Raw genomic sequence first — 20420 nt, 5'->3', positions numbered from 1 at the left:
TGGTGCAACCAACCCAACCTTACTTGTCACTTTAGCGAAGGCGCGATTTGTAGGTGGCGCTGCTTTAACAAGTATTGTAAACTTTAATTGTATAAAGCTAATAGGCTATTGTATATTTTCAGCTGTTCAGCCCGAAAGGCGAGGAAGGCTGGGAGTACAATACACCGTTGAAGAAACGTATAGAACAAGTCAATACAACGCCGAAGAAGTCGCCAGAAAACGCGGAAACCAGATAATGGACTCCCAACCGCATTATGGACTTTAAATACACTATGCTAAGGTAGAGATTTCTACGTCACAGACTTTTGGTTTTAGACGAATATTTTCGTGACGCACCTATATTTCCTGCCAGTGCAAAAGTGGCCTAAGGTTGTAAAATATGGTTACGGTCATACTCCCTTACTAATAAAAATGTTTTGTCCTTGTTTGTTACGTTCAAAAGTAGCTTGACAAAACATCGTATTGCTCATTCATTGTACTACTTTTATTAGTCAGGATAAAAGAATGTTTTTATGAAATTAAAAACACTAACTTGTTCCAATTCTTCTCTCCAATTGCAATGTTGAATACTTCGGTTAGGGCACTTTTGCGCTGTGGCTATCGCTTACACTTTTCGCGGTACTTTTAAACTTGATATGATCAAGTACGGTTTTTAATCTCCGATCTAATCTAGTAAGAGTTGTTAGTCCCAACAACTTTGAATAAAAGACATTACTCTTTAGTAAGTTTTTCCTACTACCCTCTATCTAAATTTAATGAAAAATTAAAGTGTTATTAGTTATTACTTATAAGTTATAACAGAATAAACGCGCATTTTTTTCTGTAATAGAAAACTATTCATTACCATAATACATTTCTGAAAACTTAAAAATTTACCTTTTTTTAACCATTTAAAATTTGTATGTTGTATTTATTAGAAAAAAATCTAGTAACGGTTATGTACTATTCCTTTTTCAAAAAGATACGAGAAATGTCTTTTAATAGGGGCCTACGACCATAAAGTTATATATAGTATACCTAGCGGAATAGAGAAACAAAGGCCTGAGCAAGATAGATGTCACTATCAGTAACACTGCGTGGTAAAAAGAGACGTGTGATACATGACAGCGGCACTCTTTTTTTGACGTCCAGTCGGCACGTGCCGCACGTTGACAATTTAATCTCATATTGCTCTATTCCGCTAGGTATATTAACTTTATGCCTACGACTAAGCAATAATTGTAAATATTTTATCAATTTTCTGATTTTTTTACTAAGATACCTCTGTAGATATCCTAGGATAGTAACGCATTTCAGGAATAAACGGTTTTTAGTATCCGGATTTAACATTATGTGTGAAACTGACACATATCTCTTTTAAACCAAACACGATGACATATTTTTATAACCCTACGAAAAATAAAGGTTATTCTTAAGAAAGACAACATCAATCCCATTTTAGGGTTACATGACTATGACGTTTCGTGAGACTTCTTCTCCTTCTATATATTCTATATATTCTGAGTCCTGCCATTTTGCCAATATAATGTAAATGTAAAGACTAGAAACTAGAGGGATAGTTAACATAAAGAATCTTTTTTTTGTAATATAGCTAAAAATTACTTACAGATTTTTTTATTGCAATAATTCACAATTGATAGTTAGTAAGTATATTTTGTTCATTGCATTTTCCGTTATTCTTCCATAATATTCTTCTAGTATCTAGTCTGTACGGTAAAATAAATGTAGTAGTTTTCATCTAATTGGGGCACTTCACATGGCTATTTGTTTTTGCTATTGGCTATTTGTTGTATTTGGCAAAATTATTGATGTATACACAAACAAGCAAATAAAGGCAAATACGGCCTTCCACACATGGACGTCAAATACCAAACTTTTACTTGATTTTCTTTACTTGCCTATATTTTGACTCCTTTGATGTGCGTCAAAAACCGACAAAGGTACGGATTATACTGTACAGTGTACTGCACCGGTTGTGTATTTGGTATTGGTCATATTCAAATAGGCAAATAAGGCCAATATTTGTCAAACATACCGTCTACACATGGCGAATACATCAAATACGCAAATACAAATAGCCATGTGAAGTGGCGCCTCCATTATACATTAATCCCATAACAATAAAAAAATACACGTGTGTAATTTGTCTACAGAGTTTAATATACAGTGTTCAATGTTCATGTTAAGGATTTATGATTGAGAAGGAAGAAGCTACCTTGTGAGACTTGTGTTTGAATGAAACGAGTTTAAGCATCGAGCACATACTTAATAAAGTGGTGTTGATATTTGGTATAAAAACAGTTTCCAGTGGAAACTTTCCGCCAAAACACCGCACGCAAGTGCGCTCTGATTGGTCGATACTGTTGCGGACGCGCAGCCATTGGTGTACAGTTACAGCACAAGCGTGATTTTTAGGGTTCCGTAGCCAGATGGCAAAAAACGGAACCCTTATAGATTCGTCATGTCTGTCTGTCTGTCTGTCCGTCCGTATGTCACAGCCACTTTTCTCCGAAACTATAAGGGCTATACTACTACTACTACTTGGTAAGTAGATGTAGTCTGTGAACCGCATTAAGATTTTGATACAAAAATGGAAAAATTATTAAAAATTTTAGGGGTCCCCATAGGTACAACTGAAACAAAAAAAAATTGTTCACCTAACCTATGCGTGTAGGGTATCTATGGATAGGTCTTCAAAAATCATATTGAGGTTTCTAATAATCATTTTTTTCTAACCTGAATAGTTTGCGAGAGAAACTTTTCCAAAGTGGTAAAATGTGTCCCCCCCCCCCTCTAACTTCTAAAGTATGGGCATGATAATTCTAAAAAAAATATATGATGTACATTACTATAAAAACTACCAACGAAAATTGGTTTGAACGAGATCTAGCTAGTAGTTTTTTTTATACGTCATAAATAGTAAACCTTAATTTAACTTTCATTAAATCAACTGAAATATAAAAATAAATCGAAAACCTTTTAATTTCATAGAAATAAACCTTATTGCTGCTGCGGAACCCTTCATGGGCGAGTCCAACTCGCACTTGGCTGTTTTTTATAGAATTTACCATTGCAGTGGTAAAAACTATATTATCTCGAACAAATATAGACATTACACTTTCGAGCATAGGCTCGATAAGTGTGTTCTTATGTTTTCGAATTATGATTCCAATTAAAATTTTGCCGCAGTGTTGCTAGTCAACTCCAAAATATACGCATCACATTATTGTGAACTACAGTTGTGATAATATTATTAACTTAAAAAGGACAAAAAATCTGTTTAATTAAAAAAAATAGTTTGAAATAAATGTAATTCAATCAATTAAAAATCATTCTTTAAGTTAACGGATGTATCCAGTAAGAATAAAAACTATTAAATTCTTGTTTGTTACATTGTGTAAAATATAATATACTTTAATGTAAGATTTGTTTGGTGATATTGAAGAAAACGGAATGTAGATCACGAAATGGATATAAGCTACTTTTAATCGGTGCAAAATGTACAGTGGTTAAGGTATTCCCTATTATTAAGTTTTGGGCAACATCTATATTGAATTGATTATAATCTAACAAGTATAAATAAAACAAAAGTGAGCGTGCTTGTAGAAAACTTTACTCTTGAAAGGGTTTTTAAGTATTATTTTATCATTATAGATAATGCATTTCCTAAGAATATAAATTTAAACATCAGGCATACATACCGTACCGGGTAGGTACTTTTACTGTTTAGGCGCTTTGCAGACGACGGGGCAGGGCGGGCCGAATAATTTCGCTGCGTACGCCCGTCGATGTCTGCGACTGCCCGCGCCGCGTAGTGCGTACACAAAGCGCTTTTGCCCGCCGTGTGCGTTGATAATATAGGATACCCTTTGTGCTATCGTTCGCGGCGAAATTGATCGGCCCGCCCCGCCCCGTCGCGTCGTCTGCAGCTATCTCTAAAGTAAATTTTTGATGAAATAATTTGTGAAGTATCGTCACAGTGGCGACGTTAGTTCCGATTTGGATCGCTAACCAAAAGAGCCAATAGACTAGAGCAGGGTGATTTTTTTTTAAGTTTTTGTGTAATAATTCTGAGTGACTTTGATATCATAATTTTTTATAATTTATGTGTTAGATGTGGAAGAAAGAATATTTAAGCTTAGTAACACTGTTTATCCCCTTGCTAATAAAGATGTTGTGTGAATTTTCTCATGTGTCATACAAAGACAATCAAAACTTGTATCCTATATTGTGTTGTTAGGGGGTATGTGATTAAAAGTGTTGTAACCTGTAAATATTTATATTTAAATGAACTATGCTTCTAAATTATCATTGGCTTCCCCTACCCTATAGAAGCAAAATTTTAATAAAGTAGATTGTTATATCACGTAGTGAATATAATAAGTAATAACAACGTTATGTTAAAATTATCAGTAATAATTGGTCCAATTTTTGAATTTGAAGCAATACATGTAGCCCAAAATAGTTGTAACGCGAATTGTAAAAAACTTTTTCTTTTGTCAATTGAAATATTCGTAAAAATCGTGCGCTTTCTTCCGATATTAGCATAAGACAAAAAATCGGTAATGCAAACAAATATTATACTATATTTTGTCATTTTTACACACACTTTGTACTAGAAGTGACTAACCACCCAAAATAATGGAATAGATTCGAGCACAAATTGCCTGTTAAGCCGGCTTTACACGTTATGGTCGACTGAACAGGTCTAACAGGCGACTTGATCATAGTAATATTTTAACAAACAAACGGCGGATGATTTTATAAAATCTTCTTGACTTTGGCTGACAAATTTTAAAATTTACACGGAAAAACTGATAACCTGTGGATTTTATTTGTACAAGTAGTGCTTGACAACGTTAGACCTGCCCAGGTAGACCATAGCGTCTAAAGCTCGCTTAAAGAATCACACAACGGCTCACACAAGACTGAGGGTAAGAACGAATTATAACGATTGACGAACGACATGAGAGACACATCTAAGATAATGATTAGTTATAGATCATGTTGTATATTTAAATAAATTTTAAATTATTATATTGTGTTTTATTTCGTCTCTTTCTTTTTTAAGGCGACGCCTTGATAATTTGGCTGTAGCGATATCGATTTTTCTCAGCAATGACTAAAGCTAAGAAATTAAAGTTCATTGTCAGTATTCATCATATTATCTTTGAATTACTCATAAGTCATAGCATAACACGATTGGTCAACTTTTATAATACAGAATAATCAATCAAAAGACATAAAAAAGGGATTCCTGTTTTGCCAATAGTGGAGAGTGATTTAAGCTTCCAAAATTTGTACATAAATTGGTTCAAGCATACACTTTAATTTGCCCATAGCTTATAATATTATTATGAAATGTATTAATGGTTTTTTAATTACGCGACAAAAACCATTTTGTCGCTTACGCCCTCTCCATTTTTTGCTATTCCATTGCTTGTTTTCCGGCCGGCCTCTCATAGAAAACAAGCAATCTAAAACATCCAACACGGTTTTTTACTTTGAACGCAGCGTCACCTTAAGTACTTCACGCACTGTGCACAACAGCTGCACGCCCAATAACTATCGTGAATACTATCCAGTATCGACTGGATAACAAGAAAAATATAATTCTGCGTTCGGCTAAAATAATACTGCTCCGTTGGTTATAAAAATGCTAATAATATTTCGAATAATAAACGCTTCGTTGTTTATTCTATTCGGTTTCGGGCTCCATAAAGTTCTCCGGTAACTGTATGCTGCAAAAATACATACAGCCGAACGTATTACCTCCTCCTTTTTGGAAGTCGGTCAAAAATAATTTTGCATAATAAATATTACTTCGTTCAATTTTAAAATGTGCTGTTTTTATGTTAAAATCATAAAGTTAATAGGTATATTAACTTTATGGTTAAACTTAAAACTATCTGGATAAAGGATATATATTTGTTATCGTGCACAAGTGTAGGAAAGTGATGTAATAACCAGAAACATGCTCTTTTGTGTTCCCTCCAAAACTCCATCGAAAGTTTCAGTAAAGCGTCTACCACTTTACTGAATCGACCGACTTGACTTCTTGACTGTATTGACTTTATACTTAGACTAGACTTTAAACCTGACTGACCTGACGATATAGAAAAAATTATATTATAGAATATTGTTTTTCCCGCCATAATATTATACTCGACACTGGCCATGGTTATAGCCGAAGTGCCATTATAAGACAAAAAAAAACAACGATGAGAATTGACATCTGTCAGTGTCATTTATTGACAGTTTGCGCACGAACGGGAACGTCACGTTTCGCAGTTTCGGTGATTTCGATGAAAAATTTATTAGTAACCAAAGTAAAATAGAATTTTATTGTGAATTATTGTTTTCGTGCTTGTGTTATCTACTCTTTATCTTAAAATCAATTGAATGTAGACTAATAAAAATGTCAGACGAGAGCTCCGAGTGTACAAACGGGGAAACATCGACAGTGCCTGAACAAATAAATGAAAAACGAATTGGATGCGCTCATTACAAGAGGCGGGCAAAGTTTGTCGTGAGTATTGTTAATAAATTGATACTCAATCAGCTTCTACTACGTGCAATGCGTAAATCTATATTTATTCTATTGAACGCAAATTCCCGATGTGGGTATGATATGCAAATTTAAACAAGGAACAAAGATGTCATTGAACTTATTTTGCGCATGCCAAAATTTTCAGGAAGTCGGGATAGCTGAATAACATCATAAATCAATAACAAATTAATAAACAATGTGCATTGAATCACTTCAAAACCAAACTTTCTGTGAATTGCAGGGAGATCGCAGACGGCACACTTGTGTGATCGAGTCTGTATGTTGTATGTGCGCCGCAGACTCGATCACACAAAAAGTGTGCCGTCTGCGATCTCCCGCATCAGAACATAAACATACAATGCATGCACCATTCCTTATGTCTCATGCTTTTATCTACTTTAAAACCACCTTTGTTACTTGATATTTAACATGCATAACATGCAAGTAATTATTTATTAAACTTTTTTTTTTATTATTTCTTTGAAACTTATGTTTTGTAGACACCATGCTGTAACAAAGTGTACATGTGCCGGTATTGTCACGATGAGAACGAGAACCACTACATCAACAGGAAGCTCGTGACGGAGTTGATGTGCACAGAGTGTGATACTCGTCAGACTGTACAGGCAGAGTGTCAGAACTGTGGTGTGAGGTTTGGAAAGGTAATTTTATTTTTCATACGTACAATATAGCTAATAATACCTCGATTGTGGGAAAACCAGACACAATAGCTTATCTAGGCGCAGTCCGAAGGGGGGGTCACAGGGGACATGATGGGATCCAAAATCTAAGGTCAAATTGAAAAATCTCAAAATCTTGCCAAATAATAAAAGGAAATTTCTAGTTATCCAACAGCGATACATTTTTAGTGTAGTGACTAGCGAGTGACCCCCTCCAAAACTTTAGGCTGCGACCGCGCCTGTGTGGCCGTTTGTGAGTTAAAGCAATAATAGTGATTACAATTACAAATTAGGTCTTATCTGAGTATTCAAGTGTTAGCTGTATGCATGATAATATTAACTTCATTAGACAAATATTTGGAAGGTAAATGTGTTGTTGTAAATAAACTGTCTTTTTGTTATGCTATTAAACATCCATACTAATATTATAAATGCGAAAGTGTGTCTGTCTGTCTGTCTGTCCGTCTGTCTGTCTGTCTGTCTGTTACATCTTCACGCCCAAACCGCTGAACCCATTTGGCTGAAATTTGGCATGGAGATACTTTGAGTCCCGGGAAAGGACATAGGATACTTTTTGTCCCAGAAAAATGTACGGTTCTCGCGCGATAAACGAGTTTTGGCGCAACGGAGTTGCGGGCGTCATCTAGTTTTTTTTTTTTTTTTTTTAATGAAATAAGGGGGCAAACGAGCAAACGGGTCACCTGATGGAAAGCAACTTCCGTCGCCCATGGACACTCGCAGCATCAGAAGAGCTGCAAGTGCGTTGCCGGCCTTTTAAGAGGGAACAAGGTAATAGGGAAGGGTAAGGATGGGAAGGGAATAGGGGCGGGTAGGGGATTGGGCCTCCGGTAAACTCACTCACTCGGCGAAACACAGCGCAAGCGCTGTTTCACGCCGGTTTTCTGTGAGAACGTGGTATTTCTCCGGTCGAGCCGGCCCATTCGTGCCGAAACATGGCTCTCCCACGTATGCATTTATTATAAAAATTAAAAATATCTCATAGATTTTTGATTATAGAATTACAAATTAAATATCCTGCAAAAAAACATATGGTAATAGGCTTGTTACTTGTAGAAAACCTGCACTTCCTATACTTAAATTTATTTTTAACTTGAATTTGACAGTACACATGCCTAATCTGCAACCTGTTTGATGATGAAGACAAGAAGCAGTATCACTGTGAGGGATGCGGCATCTGCCGTGTCGGTGGTCGTGACCGGTTCTTCCACTGCGAACGCTGCAACATGTGCTTGCCAGTGCAGCTACAGAGAGTGGGACATAGGGTATGTTGATACTTGTTACCTTATGTGACTCGGAAAATTGTTATATATTTTTTTAATTTGTGTTAGGGACTGTCCGGGCCTGTGAATTTTATCCACGTGGTTCTTTTCGCACTTCTTCAACACTTTAACTGCCAAGGTCGGAATAATCCGACAAATATTTTCGTGCCCATTAAAGTGGTACTTGGTCGTAAATATCCGACCTTGGCAGTTAAAGGGTTAACACACAAGGATATGTAAAATTCGCTATAAAATATCAATAAATTCGCAGTATGGACAGTCCCATATGGAAAGTCCAGTTTGGATGTCTGTGAATGGACTATGGATATTTCCCTCAAGTGTGATTCAAAAACGATTAGAATCAGAAATCAGAAATCATTTATTTGCAGAAATAAGGTACCATATGATGTTATAGTTAGGTGTTAAAGTTCTCTTATTTTGCCTGTGGGTGGCGTGCAAATTTTAATACAGTCTTTCAATCTTATACTTTATCTAATACATATACATAAACAGCTATGTCATATAATTTATATACTTATCTTATTAAATTTTCTTAATATCCTTTTTTAATAAATAATAATTATAAATAATTTCTACATGTCAATTTGTGTTTTTTATAACATAAACGATATAGTGACATGAATAAATCTGTAATCTGTATATATCTTTACAAAAATTACGTGGTATGTTGTTTGTCCGCAATAGATGCCTAAATTACTGAACCAATTAAAAATTAGATTTGTACACTGCATACGATTTGATTCAACTTTTGGCCTATTTTTGCTCTATAACGGTACGGAACCCTTCGTGCGCGAGTCCGACTCGCACTTGGCCGATTATTTTTCAAATGGCATCTATGTTACAGCAATGCGTGGCCGGGTCTACTAGTCTATGTATAATAATTCTAACCATCTAAAGTTAAGCTTTGCATCATCAGTACAAAAATAGAAATTTACAAATTTTTTAATTAAACTGTTCTTCCCTAGAAAGAAATATTTTCTATAGTGTACATGCTAAATAAGAGTTATTGTAAGATAGATTAGCATTAGATTAAACTTGTATTTATACAGTGTGTAACAAAAATAAGTGATAATACTTTAGGGTGTGTACGTGTTCCTTGTAGAGAGTTCACTGTGAAAGTAGCAGCGCTGAAAGACGAAAAATTTTTTTCACTTTTGTATGGGGAAACTCGTGACGCTCGGGCCCTTGCCCATACAAAAGTGAAAAAAAAAATTGTCTTTCAGCGCTGCTACTTTCACAGTGAACTCTCTACAAGGAACACGTACACACCCTAAAGTATTATCACTTATTTTTGTTACACACTGTATATTTAGCAGAAAGATTAAAACTTCATGTGGAAGGAAATAAATATTACCTACAAGGTCTACAAATAATCCATGAGTCATCTTCGCAATATAGAAATGATTTATTTTCAATACAATATATTAGGTATGTTACGTAATTTTTATCAGTTTCCTTCCCTTATTTTAATTAGGAATATTGAAATTAAGATAAAATTAATTAATATTATTTTCCTAAAATCTGAGTGCATATCATATTTTATAGGCGTATCTGACTTAGAGGGCGTCCACAAACGTGGGGTTTTTAAGGAGGGGAGGGGTTCGAGTCCAATCTCATCTCATCTTACGTTGGAGAGAGGGGGGTCTCGGCAAATCTCACGTAATTTTCAGGATCAGGAAATAAAAAAAAACACCTCACGTAATTTGTGGACTTACTTCTTATCTCATTTTAGTTGCTAACGAAAACATTTTCTATTAGAACTCCGTTGCGCCTAAATTCGTTTATCGCGCGGTAACCGTGCATTTTCCGGGATTAAAAGTATCCTATGTCCTTTCGCGTTACTCAAGGCAGCAAAATCGGTTTAGCGGTTTGGGCGAGCCAGACTCTTTCGCATTTATAATATCAGTATAGATTGCATATTATCTCAAAGAGGTCACGAAAGGGATAGAAGGGATGAGTACAAGATACGGGATGCATGTCTCATTTTCTATATTATGTTCTTGTGACCACTCTCCGCCATAAAAATGTATGGAAAATGCAGCCCCCGCGTCGCAATCAATGATAAAGTCTGTCAAAAAAGTGAAGAAATTAAAAAGTGGCAACATCGTAGTGTCATCCCTTTTTTCTTAGATTGATTGGAAGGCATGACACCGATGTTGCCACTTTTCAATTTCTTCATTTTTTTTGACAGGCGATTCTTAATTAACTTTTTCAGTGCGTGGAAAACGTGTCCCGGGCTAACTGCCCCGTCTGCCTGGAGGACATCCACACATCACGGATTCCGTGCCACATCCCGGACTGCGGGCACCTGTTGCACCGACCCTGCTTTGAGCAGATGCTCAAGTCAGGCCACTACGCCTGCCCTACTTGCCAGACCAGCATGATCGATATGACCAACGTGAGTGTGCGCAATACGTAGCAGCATTATCTGTTGATTTTGGGACAATATTTGGGGAAACATGGGAAAGATAATTCGGAGCAATCAGCGAGAGAGCTGGTGCAGGAACAATTTTTTTCATGCCCATCCAACACATCCACTCATCAGAGAATGAGGTGAATAGCCTTCTTTGTTCTTGTCATACTAACTTACGGGAATAGACCCTATTATCACCAATTCAAGATGGCTCTAGAATTTTACTATAGTCATAATATGACATATCTACATATACATAGATAGTAATACTCCAAGTGTATAATGTACATGATGTAACTTCTATCTTGATGTTTTCAAATTTCAGTTATGGAACTACCTGGACTCGGAAGTGGCAGCGACGCCCATGCCGCCGGAGTACGCGGACTACAAGACCACCATACTCTGCAAGGATTGTCACAAGGTATAGCCTTTCTCAATAAATCTAACACTGAAAGAATCATCAAAATCCGTTGCGAAGTTTTAAAGATTAAAGGGAAAAAAGCTACTTTGTTTTATAATATCTATAGATGTCACCTTCAACTTTGTTGAGGTAGATGTAATAATAATATGGTAAGTGTAAAAATACTTTTTCTGGGATTCTTGCAGGAGAGCCATTTCATAAGAGTAAATTGGTTTGACGTTATAAGTAAAGAGGTAACAGCCAGTCAGACGTAAAGACGGGTAAATAGACAAACATACACACAATATAAAAATTAAATGCTAGTAATGAAACACGCACAACCATATTCAGTTGCCGTTTTGGAGTAAGGAACTTGCTGAAATGAAGAAAATGGTAGCGAGAAAGAAGCGTAGGATTCGCAACGCTGCTCCCATACGTAGACAGTTAGTTGTGGATAGATACTTGGAAGAGAAGGAAAAATATATAAAAGCGTTAAAAGAAGCTCGCGAGAAAAGGTGGGAAGAGTTTTTCGAAGAGAAGGGGGTATGAATTGGGCTGTAGAGGGTTTAGTTAGAAGGTTTACTAATCGTGTCCACTGTCCATGTTTTCTAGAGGTGTTAGGGCTAACTCACACGTACCACAACCACACCACGTGGAAGGGCGTTACTATCTCCCCCCCCCCCCCCCCCCCACCCCCTCCGTTTCATTGACTTTCCACCACGTCTATATTTTGTCGGTACCACAACGCAACTACAAAAAGCTGCAGCGACACCATTCACACATAAACATTTTGTCGTTGCGACGTCGTGTGGGTTGGCCCTTAGGGTCTTATTATACTAGCGGTTTTGTTCATCAAGGGCATGCGTTATAGCGCAGTCAACATCGCACGTGAGGCATGCCCGCGACGCTATGATACTTTTCTTTCTAACGCGGGTGGGTTTGACGAATTCATTATTGAATATGTCAAACGAAAGTTGAATAAAAAGATGATGACGAAAATTGAAGATGAAATTGCATAGTGTGGACATAGCTAATGTTCACTACAAATTATATTATCTCACATTGTAACTGGTAAATATCGGTCGGTCAGGACGTGCCTTGCCCGAGGCAAACGCATGCGTTGCCGCGGCCCGAGCCGAGCGTTGTCGGTTTTTGTCGATGCTCAAAGACGCCTCGGTACGTTTGCCGCGCTCACTCAAGACGGGAGTGTTTTGCCTCAGTTATTCGTTGCGTGTTAGGTGCGCCATGGATAAAGAACTATCTGGTGAATATAGACGACTTTGAGATGCGCAATGTCCTGATTACATAAATAGGGGACTGAGAGAAGATGCATGGAGAAAAATTAGCCAGGAAATGAAGTTTCTAATAGCTGAGTTATTAAAATGGCAATGGTGGTGATAGCTTTCCGAATGTGCGGCCTCATGGTGGTCTCGGGCAAACTATACGCACGCGCGGTCTCTATTCGACTTCAAGTTAAACTGAGCGTCGATGCTGGCTCGGCCTTGCCGCGAGAGGCAGCCTCGGATTAGAAAAATACAGACCGAGGCCGCTTCGCGCGGCATGAGTACCGCAGCAAATGTCCGAGGCTGCGTCGCGAGGCTGCTCGCTTGGTCAGTACGCGGCTATTAATAAAAATAATTTGTTAGTAAGGATTTTTAATTTGGAACTATTAGAACTTATGTATTAAACCTATCATACTTAAAAAATATAGCTGCAACATAGTGTTTTTTTTATTTCCAGCTGTCCACAGTGAAGTTTCATGTTGTGGGTTTAAAGTGCCAGCACTGCGGCGGATACAACACCTGCCAGACCAACGGCTTCCACAAGTGAGTACCTGTCCCCTAAGCAAAGATTCATTCGTTAATTCCATTCTCGTATTTGTTGCTTGTAAGGATCTAAACGACTTATGTTAAATCCGAGAATATAAAGAAAACATCTTGGCTATGACCTCTGTTCTTAATATGTTATCAATCTAATTTGCATATTATTAATGTTATCTTTGTACGTGACGGTATTAATTGATGGATTAAAAATAAGATATGTATCAGATTACTTGTTATCTGAACTGATTTAGTACTACACAGTTTTTAAATGTCAGACAATGTTACAATAATTTTATAAACATTCAGCTTTAAAGTCGTTACTGTAAATTAAAAAATTAGACGATTCTACCGCAATACATTGGCAATATTATTTAGTTCGGAGACCTTAGAGTTTTGTCATGTCCGTCTGTCCATCCACCTTCGTGTACCGAAAATGCATGGACAACATGCATAAAATAAATTTCCATTGATAACATGCATACACCTCACCAAGGTTCAAAATAAAATGTAATTAATTCTTCTAATAGCCTCTACAATAAATTAAAACCACCAACTAGGTTTGAAACCTTCAATTTTCAACTTCCAGGGACTCGGGCAGCTCGAACCAGTGCAACTCCTCACCATCAGCCTCCACTGCCAGCAGAAGCGGCTCATCATCAGCCAGCTTCGAGCCGCGCACCGACACCGAGGACGGAGACCCCGGCCTGCCGCGCCCCGGTCCGCTCGACGAGCCACCGCAGGCCTGACGCCCGGTACAGGCCAGGACTAGCCCTGAGGCCAGAGTTAGGCCTGAAGGTGTGGGGGCCAGATTATATAGGTCCGAGGGAGAGGCCCGAGTTAATAGGCATGAGGTTGGAGCATTAAGTAGGCCTGATGGACTAGAGACCAGCATTAATATGCCAGAGGGGCTGGAGATAAGAGAAAGTAGGCCTGATGGGCTAGAGGTCAGAGTTAATAGGCCCGGGGTTCTAGAGGCCAGAGCAGGCACGGGTCAATACAGCCTGGGCCTGCCAACCGCGGTGCCAAACATCCCCTTCCGCTCGCGTGAGTTCGCGACCCGCACGGGCCGCGTCGCCACCGGCACGGAGCAAATATCCCCCGGAACTGTACATTTTCCATCGGAAACGATAGAGAGTAGCTTTACCGCAAACGGGGCCAGTATAGGCCTCAGTGATTATATCCCGGACTCCCCCGGGCTGGATGAGGCCAACCCGTACGCTTATAGAATCAGATGGTCCACTAATTCCTAAAGTATCAAATACGTGTAAGCCAGTTAACGTCAGTTTGGATTATCGATAGTCAAAACACGCTTTCTCTTTCACAAATACTTAAAATGAGAAAGACGATGATAGATTTAACCCAGACGGCGTAGGTGGGCCGAACGATCCTATTGACCGTAGTTTGATCTTAACGCGATTTAAAGAAGAAGAATATAGTCTTGAAATACGTTACTTTCTGACTTGGTATCGTTTCTATATTCTTACTCTAGCTAAGGCCCCACAATTCTGCTTTTGCAGTATTTTTCTCAGCATAATATTTGTATGGTCCAAAGTTAACTTAGGAGAACTTAGTAGACCCAAAAATTGTGATCGTTTTTTTTATTAACTTAGTAACCTTTTGTTGTAAATTTAAATCATGGTCAATTATTATAATATAGATCTATTTTATTTCTGTCTAAGCCATAAACATTATACGTATTTTTTATATTTTTAAGCTGCTTTTGGTTTAGGTTGTCAGCTGTTAAATGTTACTATTTGTTAAATTCGCCATAATATGATGTCAGTCTCAAGCTGTCTCACTTACACACATCTAATATAATGCATAAAGGAGATTTCAGACATTTAAACCAAAATATGCGAATTTAATAAAATATGCATGAATTGCCAACCTGTTGTAAATAGCTGTGTCCATTTTTATAGATGTTCATATAATCATAATAAAATAAATGTTACATTAAAGATACTAAAACACACAAAAAAGAAATGCTTTGGCGGTGATCTAAAAATCCTATTGGTTGTGTTTGATGTTATGGTGGCACTTCACATGGCTATTGGTATTTGCTATTGGCTATTTGTTGCATTTGACAAAATTATTGACGTATACACAAACAAGCAAATAAAGGCAAGTACGGCCTTCCACACCTGCCTACCTAGCATACGCCAACGAGATATCTCACTCTCGAGATAATTAAATTTTGACATTATGAGACGAGTAGTTACTCGTCTCATAATGTCAAAATCTCGACATTATCTCGACCAAACTCTATGAAAATGTGTTATTTCGATGATACATCTACGCGAGAAAAAATTTTTGTCATGCTAGGGTGAATAGAGATGAAGAGGCAAACCATCAAACATCGAGAAAACATGTAGAGTGAGATATCTCGTTGGCGTATAATGCTAGGTAGGATGGACGTCAAATATCAAACATTTACTTGATTTTGTTTACTTGGCTATTTGACTCTTTTGATGTGCGTCAAAAACCGACAAATATCGTCGTATTTGTCAAATAGGCAAATAAGGCCAATACTTTGTCAAACATACCGTCTACACATGGTGATTGTTTGGCGAATACATCAAATAGCCATGTGAAGTGCCAGCATTAAATTAATAAGTTTGTACAAGCCATTGTGATTTAGCTTTATTCAGCCAATGTAACTCAAATGCATAATAATACTTTTAAAATAGAAGTTAAACATTAGAATTTTGGAGAAAAATGTAGTGTATTTTATACATGGTAGGAAACCTATATATACGTATAAATTGTGTTTTCCTAATATTATCAAGTTATAAATATAAAACTAGACGCTCAAATGAGGTATTTGAACATAATAAAATAAAAAAGTAAGTTTTCCTTTGCTAACTACTTACATAAAATATTTTATCTTCTTTTTAGAAGAAAATAAAAATTGATCATGTCTATGAAAGATACAGATGGAAGTTGTTTTAATCAAAGTGATGTGCGTCTGGTATCTCTTTCGCACATTTTCGTCCATTCTATGTCACATTTCGAAAAACAAAACTAACATTCAGTGCTAACATAATATTATAGCGCTAAGGCCTACGAATAATAAAAACTAAGGAATCGTAACTCCCATACTATTACCGTTTTAAATTTGGTTCCTTTTGATCTGTCAAGTAACGTCAGCCTAGTACCGCTCAAGGTCACCTAAATTTTTTTTTTTTTTTTTTTTTTTTTTTCTGAATAAATTTAAAATAAATGTTTTCAGAAAGTCCTACATGATGCCTATTATATTGATAATATTGATAATATTGCAAATGTATTGAAATGTGTACCTAAGGTACACTTTTTTGACAAGTATTGTGGAGCATGTTTTTGGACGGAGTTACTTTTCCTTAGTTTTTATTATTCGTAGGCTAAGGCCATATTTTTATATTGCATAATTTTTATACTTTTTAATATTTATTTACTTACTGATTTTATTTGGTTAAACATAAAATTATAATTTTTGAGCATTTTTGTTTTTAATAAGTTTGTAATATTGTTTTTAATCTTATTTTCTTGTTCAATTAATTGGCTACAACTTGTTTTTACTAGCGCAGAGTCGAAGCGCATCGAATCTAATTATTAAAACTGTACATAACAAATTCAACCTTAACTCCAAAGCGTTAAACGCACTTTATTACTTCTGAGAATTTAAAAAGGCGCGTGAATGCGCCCGACGAACGCTGATTGGCCTCACAGAAGTATTGTATGCGTTACGCTCTGGAGTTAAGGTTGAATATTCTGTGTTCAGTTTTTGGGAATTCGCTTCGCTTCGGCTCTGCGCTCACGCTATTATAAATTGACCCTAAAATTATTTAAGTCCTATTAATTTTTTTAGGCTTCTAATACGTAAATTGTAAATACATGTCTGTATATAGTATAGTTATCGCGTTATACCTAGGATACCTATTTACCGATGTGTGTAACTTATTAATTAGAAATTCATAAATAAATGTGTTTAAAATACATTTCTTGGATTTTATTTTTCGAAATATCTATCAGACGTTTTTGTGGCTTACTTATTAAAGAAAAGAAAACAAATATTGCAATAGCCAATATAATTATTTCTTATACAAAATACAATATTCAACAACACACTTATAAAAGGAATGATCAATGACTTATATTTAGATAAAACTAATAGCTTACTCATTAATCATTCTTATTCTTATTAATCATTCTTCTTTAAAAATTGCACATTTTATTTAGTATAATATTATCGCTACATCTAGATTAAGAAATAATAGGAATTTACTAAAAATAATCTTAAGTAAAATATACACACGAACATATAACCTCCTCCTTTTTGGAAGACGATTAAAAAACAAAAAAACTCTGGTATAAGCACATATTATGCGATTTTTGATTACGTATTGTTTTTCATCATTTAAATATAAAGCATAATTTACAAATAAACTCTTAGAAATATAACAAAAGCTGCGTTGCTTATTTAAATATTAATTAATACTTTATTTGGTAATAATCATAAGATTTGATTTCTACATAAAATTTTCAAGACAGAAACTGCACTTTGTGATTTTGGAACTTCGAGTAAAAAATAACTATTGTGGTCTTTTATGTCTTGGTCTAATCCCGCTATCCCCAACACGCGGCCCGCCGGGACTTTATTTGTGGCCCGCGTGATGTTAACCCATTTTGAAGTTCTCGCCCACCGGTAAAATAACGTAATCTACGTGATAGTCGTTAAATTTTTTCCACTTAAATCATTAATTTTGAAGAATGTTATTTTTTAACCCTTAAAAAAATTTTGTTGCGGCCCGCGACACCAAGACCAAAACATGTTTGTGGCCCGCATGAAAAAAAGGTTGGGGACCACTGGTCTAATTCATCTACTTTGAAAGTGTATCTAAGAAATTTTGGGTTATAAATATCCAAAATACCAAACAGTAGCAACCAATGATAACTTATGTTTTTTTAATTCAAAAACCTATTTAAAGAATAGGTATGTGATTTTCTGACTGCTAATTCTATGAATCTAGTTAATAAAATTAAATAACTATTTACATGTTATAAACAAAGCTATAGGCCACTTTCAATCAGCTTTCAATTAATAAGAAAATGTTAGAGGCAGAAAAGTTTTCTAAAAGAACTAGCTATTCTATAGCCCCGTACTGACTGAGCGAGCAGCCTCGCGAGGCAAATCCTCGGTCGGTCAAGACGAGCCTCGCCCGAGGTAAACGCAAGGCCTCGCGAGGCCGCCTCGGATTAGAAATCTTAGAGGTGGAGACCGAGGCCGCCTCGCGCGGCATGCGTACTATGGCAAATGTCCGAGGCTGCTCGTGAGGCCGCTAGCTTGGTATGTACGCGGCTTATGACATTGAAGAAGCGCCTCTAGTGACAAAGAAAGAGAACTATTTTGATGCCATACAATTTTTGACGGAAAAAACTTTTTTTTTTCACGCGCCAACGCGCCGGTCTGCCCTTGAAACGAAGGTGCGAAATTCATTCAGTTTGGAAAAAAACGAACGTGTGCGGCAGTTAATGTATTTTCTACGGATTCCATGCATTCGGATTTCCGGAAACGGGACCCATAGAGTCAAGTCAACTTGAGTTGTTATCAGTTGGCTTGACATAAAGTTACGTTGATCCGCCACCTGCCCATGAATTAATTTATCTGATAGTGCATATAACTTACACTTAAAAATTGAAATATTCATCATAAAGTACAAAATGCAATCAGACTTCAAAAAAGCTTAAATTTATCCAAGTAGCTTAAGTCAAGGCACGAAAGCATTTACATTAGGAAGGAGATGTAAAGTTGTGAACATTTTTTTTTAGTACAATAATACTGACGTGTAAGCAAAAGCTCAGGGAAGCACAATTTGGTAAGTAAGGAAAGCATTTAAAATTTTTTTTTGAACTTTCAAGAAGCTTGACTTGCAAAATATCGAATATTATTACTACTTAATTGAAATACCTGCAAGCCAAGTATGGCAATCCATAATTATATTATAAATGCGAAAGTGTGTCTGTCTGTCTGTCTGTTACCTCTTCACGACCCAACCGCTGAACCGATTTTGCTGAAATTTGTTATGGTAATACTTTGAGTCCCGGGAAAGGACATAGGATACTTTTTATCCCGGAAAAATGTACGGTTCCCCTGCGATAAACGAATTTTGTCGCAACGGAGTTGCGGGCGTCATCTAGTTGACAATAATCACGGAAGATTAAACATACCTACCGACTATAAGGAACAAAATGACAGATTTCCTGGGTCAATATGCCTATTCTTTCGTATAAACCTAAAATAAGCATGCTATAGCGACTAGCGTGCATGCAGTGACGGATTAAGACTACTTAATGCCCTAAGCGATCCATGCCTGTGGGCCCCCCTATCCGTATCTCAACTAGAATCGATCTTTGAACCTTTACTCTTCTGGTGCCCCCTCAGACGTGATGCCCTAGGCAATTGCTTAATTTGATTAAGGGCTAATCCGTCACTGCGTGCATGAACGTAAAGTTCTCATTTTTATGTGTGAAAGAAACAATGAAATCACCCTTCTTGCCGTCAGTCATACCGTAGTAACATTATAATCCTAACACAATTCTAATTAAGTAACTTTAATCTAATGGCAATGTTTAAACTTAAAACTACACTGTGCTTTGAATAATTGTTTTACATAATTTTAAATACTTAAGAAGCCGGGTGCCATCGAAATTCTCATACATACCTAATACCAAAATCATTTATTATCACCAGTAAATTTTTGTACAGGAACCTAGGTAATTACTATTTTAAGCTGAAAAATAACTCAAACATGTTAAATATTTTCGTATGAGAAAATGATTTTGGTATGACGTATGTATGAGAATTTCAATGGCACCCGGCCCCTTAACTTTCTTTACAACATAATAAAAACTAAACTTGTATTTATGACTCAATCATAATGAAGATATCTCATGAAACTTTCTAGAAAATACTTTAAACCCTAAGGCCGGCCATAGACGGACCGCATTTTGCAGTCGACACCGACAGCAAAACGCGGTCGCCGCACAGCGATCTGCAGTTTTCATACTAAATTAATATCCGCAATACACGGACCGCTCGAGCAGTTCTTGAGCGGTCGGTCCTGACTGCAACTTGCGGTGCGTCTATGTGTCTAAACACACTAGACCGAAGTTACGCGGCGGAAATTCCGCATGATAACGCCCGCAGTGTATTTTAAATTACCGATTACACACTATTCCGTCGCGTTCCGTCCGTATAATGTATTGACAATGCGGGC

General features: G+C 36.7%; 2 protein-coding genes across 2 annotated transcripts in view; both read left to right on the top strand.

The window, feature by feature from the left end:
* Positions 1 to 497, top strand: part of LOC121737193 (oxysterol-binding protein-related protein 9) — a 55011-nt gene extending 54514 nt beyond the window's left edge. The window contains exon 16 of the mRNA XM_042128789.1: positions 123 to 497. Within this exon, the coding sequence (XP_041984723.1) occupies positions 123 to 236 (114 nt within the window). The 3' untranslated portion in view covers positions 237 to 497. The remainder of the gene's footprint in view (positions 1 to 122) is intronic.
* A 5769-nt stretch (positions 498 to 6266) lies between these two features.
* On the top strand, positions 6267 to 15250 carry LOC121737196 (RING finger and CHY zinc finger domain-containing protein 1). Its single transcript, XM_042128793.1, has 7 exons — positions 6267 to 6529; positions 7051 to 7212; positions 8355 to 8513; positions 10747 to 10929; positions 11270 to 11365; positions 13085 to 13170; positions 13754 to 15250. Exons 1-7 carry the CDS (start codon positions 6419 to 6421, stop codon positions 13911 to 13913), a joined length of 957 nt encoding a protein of 318 aa, XP_041984727.1. The 5' UTR covers positions 6267 to 6418; the 3' UTR covers positions 13914 to 15250.
* Positions 15251 to 20420: the final 5170 nt, after the last annotated feature.

The sequence above is a fragment of the Aricia agestis genome, chromosome 20, assembly GCF_905147365.1.
Source record: "Aricia agestis chromosome 20, ilAriAges1.1, whole genome shotgun sequence".
Lineage (NCBI taxonomy): Eukaryota > Metazoa > Arthropoda > Insecta > Lepidoptera > Lycaenidae > Aricia > Aricia agestis.
The sequence above is the reverse complement of the archived record's forward strand: the minus strand, read 5'-3'. Positions and strand labels throughout refer to the sequence as shown.

Coding starts and splice junctions, on each gene's coding strand:
- LOC121737196 (XM_042128793.1), top strand. CDS start 6,419: ATGTCAGACGAGAGCTCCGAGTGTACAAACGGGGAAACATCGACAGTG. Junction 7,213..8,354: donor GTGGTGTGAGGTTTGGAAAG/GTAATTTTATTT, acceptor TGAATTTGACAG/TACACATGCCTAATCTGCAA. Junction 10,930..11,269: donor GCATGATCGATATGACCAAC/GTGAGTGTGCGC, acceptor TTCAAATTTCAG/TTATGGAACTACCTGGACTC.